The sequence below is a fragment of the Lepidochelys kempii genome, chromosome 3, assembly GCF_965140285.1.
Source record: "Lepidochelys kempii isolate rLepKem1 chromosome 3, rLepKem1.hap1, whole genome shotgun sequence".
Lineage (NCBI taxonomy): Eukaryota > Metazoa > Chordata > Testudines > Cheloniidae > Lepidochelys > Lepidochelys kempii.
In genome coordinates this window covers 162,632,806-162,647,184 of record NC_136382.1, presented here as the reverse complement: position 1 = coordinate 162,647,184, position 14,379 = coordinate 162,632,806, and the positions used below count along the sequence as shown (strand labels likewise).

Sequence of the window (14,379 nt, the reverse complement as noted above, 5' to 3'; positions counted from 1 at the left end):
CTTCTAGGAAACAAAGCTGAACTCAGGAGAAAGTTTACATTAGCATTTATGTTTTGTTGCCATTATTTATACCACCAGCTTACAGTAGTTCTGTTATTGAGGCAGCTTGTCTATTGGTGGTTCTGGTCAGCAAGAGGCCTGGTGACTCTGTCCTGGTTTTAAAACCCAAGTACAATATTTTGGAGGGGATATAGGAGAAGTACACTGAACTAGACTCTAGGCTACCCTAGAAAGGGCCTTTGATGTTCACACAGACATAAAGATAGGCACCCCAGGAATTCTTCACCTCCAATTCCTCTCATGAGGAAAGTTTGTTGAGGCCATGACTAGACGCCATTTGCCTCACAAATATACAAATTTGGTATCTGTTAAATAGTTGGGCAGAAGGATATAATTTGATATCTGCTAATATGAGGTGCCCTTTGCAGGTGGGGAGTGGTGTAGGGGAGTGAGATAGGTGGACAGTTGAGAAATACTTTCCTTCTCACTCCAAGGAGGCAGCGTGGTATGGGAGGTTGAGAGGCAACACATTGATGGGAATTCCAGCACCCCGTTTCCTGAAGCTAAGGAAAAAGTGTGGGTTTCTTGCCCTAGCAATGCCCCTTGATCTAACTGGAGAGCCTCTGCCTTCTTTTATTTCAGTGTCTACTTAATAAATGTAGTCCTCTGGCTAGTAAATGTCCATCCAGTAAATATTTTGAGCCCCGTCTTATCCAGATTTTAAAGTTAGACTAAAACAGAATGAAGCATTAATCTGACAAAACACTAGTCCTTCAAGAGCTCTTACCTAAAGCCACATATTCTCCTTCATCTAGTTTCTTCACTAGAATCATGTCCTTTTCATATTCTAAATACTCCAAGAACATTTTCACAGGCAATATACCATCTTTATCATCAGCAAATCGAATGGTGGTTTGGATGTTTTCTTGCTTGTAGTTTTCCAGTAACGTCTGGAGCCTAGCAAACACTTTTTCATCCAGCCTGAGTAGTTTAGCCAAATCCTTAAAAGCAGAAAGATTAGAACAACTGTAAATAATGACCATATGTAAGTTTGTATCTGAAGATATAACATACTTATTTCCCACACCCAATTTCTCTCTGCTGTACATGACTGCAGTTTTTTTTTTAATTAGCCAAAAATCCTTGAGAAAGCAGCCACCTTGCAAATTGGGCAGACCTATTGCAAGGTTCTGTAATGCCGATATGCAGAGATTTCTGTAATGATACTAAAAGTAACCCAAAATATGAAGTAGAACATTTTGTACATCTATTTAAAATACTAGATACAAGGCAGATTTGGTCACAAGTTAGTTTCCAGAATTAATTCTTCCTCCCAAAAAGGATAAAGGAAAGCCTTCTGCACTTAGGACAAATGATTGGAGTCAGGAGACAGGAGTTCTATTCCTGGCTCTGTCTCACATATTAAGTGACTAAGGCCTTGTCTACACTGAAGGGAAAAGTCAATCTAAGCTACGCAATTTGAGTTACATGAATAGCGTAACTCAAATCGACGTAGCTTAGATCTACACACTACGTGACATCAATGGGCGACGTTCCCTCATCGACTCCTTACAGGAGTCGATGGGCAAGTGATCGGCGGTTGATTTAGCTGGTCATAACCATAAGTGGTATCTGACAAACGATGAAAATGAACATGTGTCGTCCGCACAGCTTTGGATCATCATCAAGCAGAACCTGTCATCAGCGTGGACGCATGTCCTCTGTAATGGTGGTCAAAGCATGAAAGGACATATGAACCTTTAGCACGTCTGGCATGAAAATATCTTGTGACACCAGCTACAACAGTGCCATGCGAACGCCTGTTCTCACTTTCAAGTGACACTGTAAATAAGAGGTGGGCAGCATTATCTCCCACAAATGCAAACAAGCTTGTTTGTCTTAGCGATTAGCTGAACAAGAAGTTGGACTGAGTGGATTTGTAGGCTCTAAAGTTTTTACATTGTTTTATTTTTATTTATTTTTGAGTGCAGTTTTATTTTTGTACATAATTCTACATTTACAAAGTTCAACTTTCATGACAAAGAGATTGCACTACAGTACTTGTATTAGGTGAATTGAAAAATACTACGTCTTTTGTTTATATTATTTTTATTACAGATATTTTCACTGTAAAAAAAGAAAGTAAGCACTGTACACTTTGTATTCTGTGTTGTAATTGAAAGCAATATATTTGAAAAAGTGAAAAACATCCACAAATATTTAAATAAATGGTATTTTATTATTGTTTAACAGCGGGATTAATTGCAATTAATTTTTTTAATCGCTTGACAGCCCTAGTAATTTTCCATTTAATCTACCTGCCAAATGGTTAATTCTTTCACAGAAAGAAGTTTTGATGTTACTTACATTATCAGAGAGCGGAGTGCTTGGCTGCATGCTCAAAGAATTCAGTTTGCTGACTGACTCATAAAGATGCAGCAGCTTTAACTTATTTGCACAGAACTGGAGCAATCCTTCATCAACACACACAAACTCTGGAGAGAGAGAAATAAAGATGTGCATTAGTCTGAATGAATGTGTGAACTGGAGCTGTGAAATGTCCTTTGTAGTTTCATTAAACTCTTATAAAGGAGTTAGATGACATATGCTCCAGTGTAATGTTTTCGACACACTCTTGCTCACGATATGATGTTTAATACATGGCAAGTTAAAGCGAGGATGATTTTTGCCCAAAAGCAAATAGGGTATCAGGCTTATTTTTGCCAAGAAAAAGGCTGCAATGGAACACCGAACACAAGGCTACTGTAGAGGACCTCTTGTGCACCAGCATGTAAAAATCAAGGAAATGCAGGATGCTACAGACTGCACTCTTCAAGTAATTACTTTTTTAAAAACAAACACAAGTTCCTTGCAAAGTACAATGCTGCATGAATTTTAGTTGTTATGCTGCCAATATGTGAATGTGGTAAATCTGCAAATAATAAATAAAATAAAAAAGCTGCAAATAAAGTTTCCAACACTAAAATTGAGAAAACACAATGGGCATTATTGTCTTTCAGTGACCAAACGGAAACCGTGTTAACAAAAATCAGTAGAAATCCCCTGATATTTGTAATTCTTCAGAGTTTGGGAAAGCAACTAGCATAACTATGGCAGCCAGAGAAGACACATGCAATTGATATCAACCCAGAGTTTAGAATTTTAAAAAGCACTAATACCTCAATACAGTAATAGTTAATTTGACTAAAAAATTAAGTGTTTTCTTCTTCTTTATCAAACTAAATAAAGAGCCTATTCACAGCTCAGCTTCTTGTGCAAGTTGAAAGGCACAATGGAAACACCAAGATTAAGGGAGGCTGTTTTTCAGTTTATATAGTAACTCACATTTGTGAAACAACATGCAACAGACAATTCAACACCTCAGTATAATTTGCATAACACTTCCTGCAATTTCAAAACAAGCGCAGAAGCAGTCAGTTACAAGAATGCCCAAAACAGACACCAACGTCTGCAATTAGGAGTCTTTCTAAACTGTTGAGTTGCTACTCAGCATGCACGCTCACTCAGTTTGTCTTCTACCTGCTAAGGCCTAAACTGAAGAATAAGATACTGAATCTAAACAATGGGATCAGGTAACAAAAAAATGTGTCATTTGATGTATGTCTACTTTCTTACTTCACCTTGAATGGCCCCTTGAAATGTGTTAACTACTTATGCTAAGTAATCTCATCCACCTTGTATTTAGCTGTGACATACAGCATACATTTCCCAGACCTGAAGAAGAGTTCTGTGTGAGCTTGAAAGCTTGTGTCTCTCACTACCAGAAGTTGGTCCAATAAAACAATGGTTTTCAAACTTTTTTTCTGGGGACCCAGTTGAAGAAAATAGTTGATGCTCGAGATCCAACGGAACTGGGGATGAGCGGTTTCGGGTGTGGGAGGGGCTCAGGGCCGGGACAGAGGGTTGGGGTTCGGGGGTGAGGGCTGTGGGGTAGGGCGGAGAATGAGGGGTTAAGGGTGTGGGAAAAGGGCTCTGGGATGGGGAGGGGGTTGGGGTGTGGGAGAGGGTCAGGGTTCTGGGCCGGGGGTGCAGGCTCTGGGGGGGGCCAGGGATGAGAGGTTTGGGGTGCAGGAGGGGGCTCTAGGTTTGAGGGGGACAGGGGATTGGGGCATGGGGTTGGGGTGCGTGCTTACCTCCAGTGGTTCCCAGTCAGCGGCGCAGCCGGGGTGCAGAGGCAGGCTTCCCGCCTGTCCTGGCACTGCGGACCACACTGCGCCCCGGAAGTGGCCAGCAGCAGGTCTGTCTCCTAGGCGGAGGCGCGCAAGCAGCACAGCTTTCACCTCCAGGCACAGCCCCCCAGCTCCCACTGGCTGGGAACCGGCTCGGGGGCAGCATGCAGAGTCCTGCGCCCCCTCCCCCAACCTAGGAGCCGGACCTGCTGCTGGCCGCTTCCGGGGCGCAGCACGGTGTCGGAACAGGTAGGCACTAGCCTGCCTTCGCTGGGCAGCACCGCCGACAGGACTTTTAATGGCCCGGTCGGCAGTGCTGACCAGAACCGCTATGACCCAGTGCGACCCACACGTTGAAAACCACTGCAATAAAAGATATTACTTCACCTACCTGGTCTCTCTACTTTCTTAATCTGCATATGTGGGAAACCAATTCTTAAGAACAACATTTGATAAGCACTATCTGCGACAGACCCAGTATCATATTTAATAATGTCTTAATTTACCTGACATTAAAGGACATAAAACAAAGATTCTAAACTGATTTTTCTGTAGAAAGATTTGTCTCTGAACAAACCATTTGTGTGCTCAAATGACTTCCCAGTGTACAATTTTCTCTCTATGAAACTCAGCCATTCCTCAGATACTCTGCTATTAAAAATCCTGGAAACAAAAAGGAAGCCTGAACAGCTTGGTACAGCTAATCAATTGACCTTTTCCTCACAATAGCAGGATTCATACAGGCCAACATCTGTTTCAGAATATCCATTTAGCCACAATATTACTGGCCGATACGCAGCCAAACTAGGAGGTACGAACTTGAGCCAAATTTGTTCTTTAATGTGACCAGGCAAGGAATACAGTAATACAGTGCAGATGGAAAAAGAGAGGACAGTGCATAAAGCACACATAAGCTAACAAAGAGGACTCAATAAATACAAAATGAAAATGGAGGCATACATTTTCCATTTCATTGTGAAAATAGTTTCTCATAAGAATCTGTATTTTTAGGACTTCACATTTGAGTGGATACACTAGCTATTTAAAGCCATATCTTGTCCTGATCACGGCAGGCCAAAGTTGGGCAGAACACTCCAAGGGTGAAATCCTGGCCCCATTAAAGTCAATGGAAAAACTCCTATTTCATTCCACAGCTCTGAAGTTACACATCATCAGTGGGGGATCCCTCACTACGGAGATGGTCAGGGACAGGCCCTCCCAACCCACAAGCATTCTGGGATCCACAGGCAAATTCTGTTTACTCAGGGCCTCCATGCACCTCCTGCAGTAATACGGCTTCTGTGAACTACACTGCCAAGGGCTCAGCTGTTCCTCCTCACAGTGTGGATAGAGTCCATGCAAAACAACAACAATAGGATGAACATTATCTTACGCTGGAAAGTCGCTGTGCATCTGAAGGTGATTTCACAGAGATAGACTCTTCTCCTGCTCCCTCCCTCAAGACCTAGTCATGCCCCCCCAAAACAACAGAATCCAAAACGCAAGAAGCATTTCCTTAGTTTCAAGGGAGGAGTTATGTTGGGTTATTTTACCCTCCTCCATCTGTCAGAATTTTGACCGAATGCACTTCTTTGGCCTGAGAAACCTACCCTTAAGGGAAACTGTGGATACAGCCCCCAGTTTAGAAAGACCTAGAAGTGCAAGACCAGTAAAGCCATGCTGCCCAAAAGGAGAAGAAGGGAAGCATCAGATAGATCTACAACCATTTCAGTGGCATAAAACCTCTGTGCCCATGGTTCAGTGCCTTCAGTGAATCCAAAAATTTTAAGGGTTTAAGGGACCAGACCTAATTTTCTTCCTAAGGAAGGGGGAAGACTGAAGAGGGAGCTCTATAAGGTGGAACGTCCTGGAGGCTCCTGTTCTATACAACAGAGTTGAGCCCAGCTTATTTTTACTAATATATACAAAATAAAAGTTTGGTGAAGATGCTGAAACATATTGATAGAATTATTTGCAAGTCAATGTATATAAACGTATAAGACAGGAATATATCTGTGTGTATTTAATTGAAAGCAATTTATGCTTCTTGCATTTGCAAAATATACATAATGCATGGACTCATTCAACCTGTCAAAGATTTCAAAAATATACTGAAGTAATTCTTGCATTATAGATACATGGCAAGTGCTGGAGAAGGTGCTCACTAGCAAGCTGATGCAGGCAGGGAAAAAAAAATACAAAAGGAATGTCTTGCTCTAGCTGGCAGAAAAGCCAAGCAGGCCAAGCTTGATGAAGCAGTGGAGTCCCATGATAGATATTCTCCTGGCCTCACAGCAGTAGTCTTGCTTCAAGCCACACCACAGATAGATTGTGTGTGTGTCTGCATATTACAAAAGCAGCTTCCACTTACCCTGTTTTTTTAAGGTGTCCATCAATGTCTGAGTGATGTTTGAGAGAGAGGAGAGTGGTACACGTTCACTTGCCAATATGCTTTCCAAAGCCTGTTAGCAGAAATTTAACAAAATGAAGTATTTCCATTCATCTTCCTTCATGTTACTGTTGAAGTGTTTAAGGAAGCCCATAACAATACAAGTCAGAGTATTTTTAAGTTACTATTTCCGCTACACATATTTGCACTTACAGCACAAATGGATCCTGCAGCAAAATCACAAATCAACATGAATTCTATGTACTATGTTATAGAAAAAATAAAATAAGCAATGCTGTAAAGCAAGTCCTTAAGCTTTGTCAATGAGAAACCATGGAAAGAACTAAGAAAACTGTGAAAGGTCAATGGCTTTACACCCAAGTCTGATCATGTGAAATTCTTTCCCAGATTGAAACTCCCCCTCTCAATATTCACCTGTTTTTTTGTAGCAGGGTATTTAATATCAAGAATTAATTCCTTTGCTTCAGCTTCAACCACATCTGCAACAAAGATGATCAAGTCATTAATTCATATTTGCAACACGGATCTTGAAAAGCAAGTCATTCTGCACCACAGTGAAGCTGTACACTTATTTACATTTTAATTGTTTGGTTTGACATGATTGGACAAACTGCCACCATTAACTTGGAAAAAACTCACACTGACTGTTTGCAGTGTTGTAGCTGTGTTGGTCCCAGGACATTAGAGACACAAGGTGGGTGAGGTAATATCAGAAGTAACAAGTTGGTCCAATAATAGATATTACCTCAACCACCTTGTGTCTCAGAAACGGAGAGGCATGTATTATTCCAAATTTGCCTCTTTTGTAAGAAAAAAATTACATATAGGAACAAGGGTATCTATGCGCAAAAGGTGATATCCCTCCTACCCCATGCAGCTGGCAAGCATGGACGCTACGCACCATTTAAACGCTAAAAATAGAGCTCAATTAGGACTTAAGTGGTGGACTGGGCTTGTGCTGGCTCTTTGTACAAGAGTGGATTTCACCCAAGGAGCCTTTTAAAAATCTACAGGCTACTTGCAAAAGTCATGACATAATTTGTGCCAATATGCACTAGGAGCCTGACAAACTAATTTTACCCTGCCCTGTGAGAAAATCTCACTTTTAATACAACTGAACCGTGTCATACCAGGTGACCTGAGTCAACATTAGGATGGGAGTGCAAAAAGTACTAACAAAGATATCATTAGTGGGGCTGGGACTGCTCCGTAGAAGACCTAAAAATTACTATAATTCCATTTCATTTCAAGAGGACTCTTCAGATGTCTTTACTGTTGAGAACAATTGCTCTAAAATTAAAATGAGGTGCTGAACATCTCCAAATAACCAAGGTGAGAAGGATATACTGTACAGCACACTGAGAATTTACCTTTTTATGTTGTTTTGCCCGTCTGCACAATCCAGATCAACTGAGCTAGTCAGATGCTGCCGCTCACATCACATACACTACTGAACCCTTCAGGAGAAAGTACTGCCTGCCCCCTAACGCTCCCCAGATACAGCATGTCTCCAACATTGGTTTTTTGTTTGTTCTTGGTAAAATAGTATTAAGAAATCCCTAATTCTATTGAACATAGTTAAAAAAAAGCAAGGATTATTTGAATCCCATGATCAGACAGCTGTGGAGCTCAATAGTGAATACAACATCCCCAGCAGACTCATGGCAGATAATTTGAGACTTATCTAGACTTTGCAGATGTGTATAAAGAAACGAACATTAACTGAACGCTCTTCTTAATCTAGTTTTTTGAAGCACTCAGCACAATTCTAACCTGATTTTAATATACATTTGAATAGTAAGTTTGCAGGTCTTCTTTCAATATGCAAACAAATTCACTTACACCTAACGAACATTAAAGATGGCAAAATCGACAGGTGTATATGTATGATATACACGTACACTAGGGATACAGGGTACATATTGTGTGCTTCAGTTGGTGAGACATTAAGAAACAACAAACACTTAGGAGAAACCTACCCAGATTTGAGGTTTTAGCTTTGAGTAAAGCACTTAACTTCTTCACTAGATGCATATCTTTTGCTCGTTCACTCTTTTTATCACTGAAAAAGATTTTTAAACATCTTATATAAACACACACTGAAATTTTATGTTTGTTACTTCTGAATTACATCATTGGTGAAAACATTTTTTGTTCACTCTGGCATAAAATGAAAACAGTTACTAGTTATTCTAAAACTCAAGTATTACGTCTCATAAAATAATCAGACATTTCATTTCCCAAGGGCCAAATTCCACCATCATTACTCACACTGAGGACACCTTTCTCCACACAAGTGCATGAGACTACTCTTGGAATAATGCACTACTCAGCATGAGAAAGAATAGCTAATTCTGGCCCTCTGGAACTAAAAAACAATTTCAAACACTTCTTAACGGAAGCCTTTTGATAGGAGACAGTTAAGGTAGATTATTATATAAAATGGAGCTAACCTTACCTTAATGCTAAATGGAAAGGTACATGAACAGTTTTTATGCTTCCAGACACTGGATCAACAAGACATATCTGGTAAGTCTGAGACTGCCAACCTTGACTAATCATATTGTTTAAACCCATTATTTTATAGCCAGGATACATCAACCTGAAACAAACACACAGATATGGCCATGACAATGAAGACTGAAATTACCAACATGCATTTTTTGTATAAGACACAAGGAAGAATTTCATGTAGCCAGGACCCAGCACAACTAATGAAAAACTTCAGAATATCTAATTAGTGATCTATGCCAGCAAAGATTAGCAGGGGTGTTAGCAGTGGAGAGGGAAAAGGAAACATATTTGTTCATAAATAAGAGCACTGTGCGCTGCATTCAAGCAAGGATCAGAGGCATCGTCAGCAATTCAAAACCAGTCTACTAGCACTCATCACTGTGGGCACTGGAAGACGACTGCCTGAGAGGCAGGAATATGTCTATTACACACTTATTTATCCCACTAGCACAGCGTACTTGTCATCATGTCAAGATGCTAAGCATTTCTTACCTACAGTGTTTCCCCACATTAAAGGCACCAACCCGGGGTCCTTGCTGAGTGCTCCACACTTCCAGGATTCCTCTTCTTGGAGCATAGATCACAAGAAATTGAGCCACTCTACTTGGACTTCGAGTACTTCCAAAAGGAGAAAAAACCATTTTTTCAGCTTCTCTTTCATGAAGGTCTTCCACAGTCTGAATCCAACCAATTTGTGCATCACGATATCCTTTGTAAGAAAGGACAGGAATTAGTCAACTAGTTTACACAAACACACACAACTGAAAATTGCCTGCTCCTGGAACAAGGTTTATATAAGTGTTGGGTGGAAGGTTATTGTGCCCTCCCCAAAAATTTTATTGTGACCACCTAAATGCTATTTAACAGTAATATAAGCACCCTTATCCAACCTAAATATCGTTACTCACATTTACTTCCCTAACACACTGATTGGGCCAATTGCTCTTTCTCCCCCCAACCAAGCTCTTCTGACACAGAAAAAGGGATGCCTTCCCAGATCAAGTCACCAGGATAGTACGTGGGATTCAGCATACACAAGTGACATCAACAAACCCTCCCAAGCCACATTACAATTAGCACACAAAACAAGTTTTAAAACTGAAATAAAATGTAATTGTGAACTTTCTAAAGTGTTTGTGGAATAAGTGAAGAGAAAAGTAAAGTATGATTTCAGTTTACTATCTCCTTACCTCACTAGGAAATGCATGCAAAACATTCAGTTGTTAAACATTTGTTAGCAGTTTACAACTAAAAGGACTTGGAGAGGGGGAGAGAGAGAGAGAGCTTGAGCACGTATGGCTCACATCACACTTTATTAATAAACAGGTTTAAGCAACTTGCTGTAAATGCTGGGAAACCTGGCAGACCAAACTGTTGGTTTAGTAAATGCTTATTCAACTGAAAAAATAAAGATAGTAAAGAAACAAAACAAACAAAAAAAACTTGATCATGGAAAGGTGTTAAAGTAACATGAAAGATCAGTAACACAGAAGAGAAAAATGGTGAGTGGGTATATCTGAACTAACAGAGAAGCACCAGAGAAACCCCAACTCTAGGGGAGAGGAATGCACAGGAGATACAAGGAGACTCCAACCATTATGCTACGGTAGCTGAAACAGAAGCTAAGCAGCCTGGGGGAAATGTGCAAATAAAGGTTCCTGAGTTCTAGTGGAGTTTCCGGTACATAGCCCACGTACTTGTGCTCAGTGCATCAACAAGAATATGAGAATGTTTGCTTGCAAATTTGATTTCTGTCATTCCTGACGGACTCCTGTTTTGGTTTCCCTTCTTAGACCTCTCCACAGCATTGAGCCAATTACAACGGCTGTCTGGAAAGAAATGAGATTCCACCGTGCTTTCCCTGTAGACTTAATTCAGGAAAGCCAGTATCTCTGGGCCAAAGTAAGCTTGAGTGGGAAAGGGAGAAGTGACATATATGGAATACAGTTTACTGCCTCTGAAGTAACTAGTGCTCTAAGGATCTTCCAAACTCGTGTTTGCACTGTGAGGGCAGTGGGAGGACAGAGTGCTGCTAGAGATATTTGTAGCTTCACAGAAACCGGGTCCAGAAAGAAGGGTTTTTGTTTGTTGTGTTTTTTGTTTTTACAAAAAAAAGGTTCTTCTACAAGTCCTATCCGGGGGTTGTGATACTGGCTGTGCTTGCTGTCGGAGTCTTGGAGATGGCAACGCCTGCATCTCCTCTTCCCCACAGGAAAGCTGGGGCAGAGAGATGAAACTGATCGCGCTCTCTTGGAACAGCCAGCAAGAGATGCCAACTGACCCAACAAAGCAGTACGCATGTGGAACTGTCTGCCCTTCCGAGTGATTTTCTCGGCCTTTTTGTGATGTCTAAGGTAGGGGGACCAAATGCCGTTGCTTCGTCTCTCAACTGAGAAAGAAGAAACTAGAGCTGCACAAATCTTGAATAAATAAGCTCAAAACTCTTCAAGAGAATGACTGGATCAGCTGCTGCATGCTGTTGTAAGGTCTAGAAAGGGAAATTCAGCCTCAGCATCGGAGGCTGTTGATTAAATCCTTACTGTAGATCCCACCAATAATATTTTAAGGTCCAGTTCTATAATTCTGCCACCCTTGAATTTATATTAAATCTGTTTGAGAGATTAGAACAATAAGTGCCATGATAAAGGCCAAAGTACTCAGAATTCTAAGCCAAATTGAACAGCCACACCATTTCCACGCAAACTAATTGCTGATTTGATATATACCAACATGTACCTTTCCACATGCGAATGGCAAGTCCTCGTGTAACATCCAGTAAAAGAACTCTTCCAAAGTCATCAGTTACTGCTGCCAAAGTGTTACATGGAGACAGACATATGCTTTCACCATGGCGCCGGGAATCTGGAAGTCCAAACCTGAAATCAAACACTCAGTTAACGAATATCAAAAGACACTACGTTAATTACTTTAGAATTATGAACAGTACCTTTTGCAGGATTAGAGAAATACTTTTTTCTAGGATGCCGAAAGGATGGGTGATTTGTTTTTGTTAACAAAAATAGAAGGAGCATTTTGCTATTAAAAATGTTGTGCTTGTATTTACTTAGAGACCTTGCAATTTCATGGAAGTCATAGTATAATCATATTATAAACTGATAAAATATGAAAGGTCCCGTAAAAGTTCAGAGAGCAGGCTAAGTATGTTTAATGTCCCTAGTGCCTTGGCATGCAGAGTGTCTCTGCAACAGGTAATCTTGTTGATTCTTTTCTATTGCTGACCAGAGCCGGGCATACCTGGAGACACAGCATGGCCTTAGTGTTTAGGGCAGAGGCTAGGAATCAGGAGAACTGGATTTAATTTCTCAATTTGCCGCTGTCTTTTTCTGAACCACTTGGTAAGTCACACCCTCTCTGTGCTCCTGTTTCCCTAACAGTAAAATTAGGATGCCTGTAAGTTATTGTAAGGAACTTTTACATCCTTGCATGCAAAGCATTTTGTACCATGAGAGTATTTACAAGATTGCTCATGCCGCTCTGTTGAGTCACTTAACCTACTCAACAGTAATTCTCCTGCTGCTAAACTAGGCGGGTTTTGTTCTCTTTTGTTTTGGAGGGAGGAGGAGAACAAATGCGTGCTGAGAGCTAAGTAGAGATCATTAAATTAATTCCATTTATAAATTAAATCAATTGAAACCAAACTCACATTTAAAAAAATCCCAGCACAAGATTACCACTTTCAAAAACTATTCAAGACAATCAAGGAACAGAGCTTCGGAGGAATTGAGGAGTAGGTGTCAAACTTGCCTCACAGCTAAAGGGGTAGCAGGTTCAACTTTTGGTTTCTGCTTTTGGACAGCCTCTTCTTCATGTTTACTCTTCCAACCAAGCCAGCCACTTGCAACAGAAAAAGTGATCAGCAGAATGCCAATGACTGCACAACTTAAGACATGCAAGTTAAAACTAAATCAAAACAAAACTTTATTTTGCATTTCATTACCTGGCAGCATTAAAGAATGCTGAAGTCAGTTTACTAGCGACTGCTAATGCAACGTGAGACAACAGTGGCTGCGTGCTACCCTGAAGGAAAAAATAAAAGCACTCTTAGAAAGCAACAAGATAATTCCTTAATTTCTCTTATCACTACATAATGAGAACTCAAGTGCTGAAACACACTAAACACTGACTAACTCCAGCAATGAGGGGAAAAAAAAATGCACTGCAGCTAAAGTCTTGAAAGAGATGTTGCCAAATTTGACATCATCCACATTAATTTTCAATACAAGCAAGTGATAGTTTCTCAGTCAGGTAGAAAAACTACAGATGATCTCAGCTATGCAGGCCTCATAGGCCCGGTACTAGGAAAGGAGCTAGAGGTCCAGCAAGATCTCAATTCAGTGTCCCTAATAGGATGTTATTCCACATCTCCAAGTCCCAGCTTGTTGTTTCAGAGGCCCGCTGAGAACCTCTGGTCGCTTAGCAGTATGTGGTGCTACAGCAGAGGCTAAAAACTACAGTCTATGATGCTTCATGGAGAGCTAGTTGGTTCTGTGGTATGGGGGTTCCTTATTGACACCAAAATAAGTACATTTTCTCACAAATGTTTTGCAAAAACTTAGCTGCACAACATTCTGATATTGCTTTGGTTTTGTTACCTTGTTGACCTAGATAAAGATATTACACTCTGTCTTGTATGTTCCAATATACAGAAGGTAAACAGGAACATAAATATAGCCATGCTTTTTTACCAATACATAAATAGTACATAAATATTTTGTGAAAGGGTCATGGCAAGCAAAATCATTTTAATTCTCTATTATAATAGTTACAAATAAAGCAAAACACAAACTGGGGCAAGAGGACATCAGGCTACAGAACACTCCCAGTGCCTCCATATAACAGGGTCAAAGGCCAAGTGCCTCCAGAATCCAAAAGAATTTGAAAATTGGATTATGACATGTGATCTAAAACTTATTTTAAGTTTATTTCCTTAACCATAAAAGAGTAGCTAGTGGAAGACAAAGTCTCAACTAACAAAATTAATATTAAAAAAAATGTTTCTATATTGAATTTTTTTTTTTTTTATTTAAGGTTTTTAAAAAGTTAAAGTCTTGGATGGCAGGAGCCTGGAGCACATTTCACAAAGAAACCATTCCAACCCAAAGGGATTTTTCCCAATTACAGGTAAATTCTGAAGACTGAAGGAAAAAAACCTGTACAAACTGGGGTAAATGAAGTATTCTTCAAAAATAGCCTTTTTTTATATATGGAAAAGAAAAGGATATTAATTCTCTCATTTGCCACTTG

General features: G+C 40.2%; 2 protein-coding genes across 7 annotated transcripts in view; one reads left to right on the top strand and one right to left on the bottom strand.

The window, feature by feature from the left end:
• The window catches only part of RAB3GAP2 (RAB3 GTPase activating non-catalytic protein subunit 2), a 72,030-nt gene that overhangs the window by 21,268 nt on the left and 36,383 nt on the right, over positions 1-14,379 (bottom strand). For 4 of the 5 annotated variants that reach the window (XM_073338849.2, XM_073338850.2, XM_078852262.1 and 1 more), the window contains 10 exons: positions 13,073-13,152; positions 12,880-12,969; positions 11,851-11,990; positions 9,607-9,823; positions 9,059-9,202; positions 8,580-8,662; positions 7,015-7,079; positions 6,562-6,652; positions 2,368-2,495; positions 788-1,001 (listed from right to left, as the gene is read on the bottom strand). In XM_073338849.2, coding sequence (XP_073194950.2) covers positions 788-1,001; positions 2,368-2,495; positions 6,562-6,652; positions 7,015-7,079; positions 8,580-8,662; positions 9,059-9,202; positions 9,607-9,823; positions 11,851-11,990; positions 12,880-12,969; positions 13,073-13,152 — 1,252 coding nt within the window. The remainder of the gene's footprint in view (positions 1-787; positions 1,002-2,367; positions 2,496-6,561; positions 6,653-7,014; positions 7,080-8,579; positions 8,663-9,058; positions 9,203-9,606; positions 9,824-11,850; positions 11,991-12,879; positions 12,970-13,072; positions 13,153-14,379) is intronic. The other variant, XM_073338851.2, reaches the window with a different exon arrangement.
• Positions 1-14,379, top strand: part of IARS2 (isoleucyl-tRNA synthetase 2, mitochondrial) — an 88,544-nt gene that overhangs the window by 73,115 nt on the left and 1,050 nt on the right. The window contains exon 24 of one of the 2 annotated variants that reach the window (XR_012158229.2): positions 14,164-14,256. The gene's annotated coding sequence lies outside the window, so the exon portion shown is untranslated. Of the gene's footprint in view, positions 1-2,344; positions 2,385-14,163; positions 14,257-14,379 lie in introns of those variants that run through there. The other variant, XM_073338852.2, reaches the window with a different exon arrangement.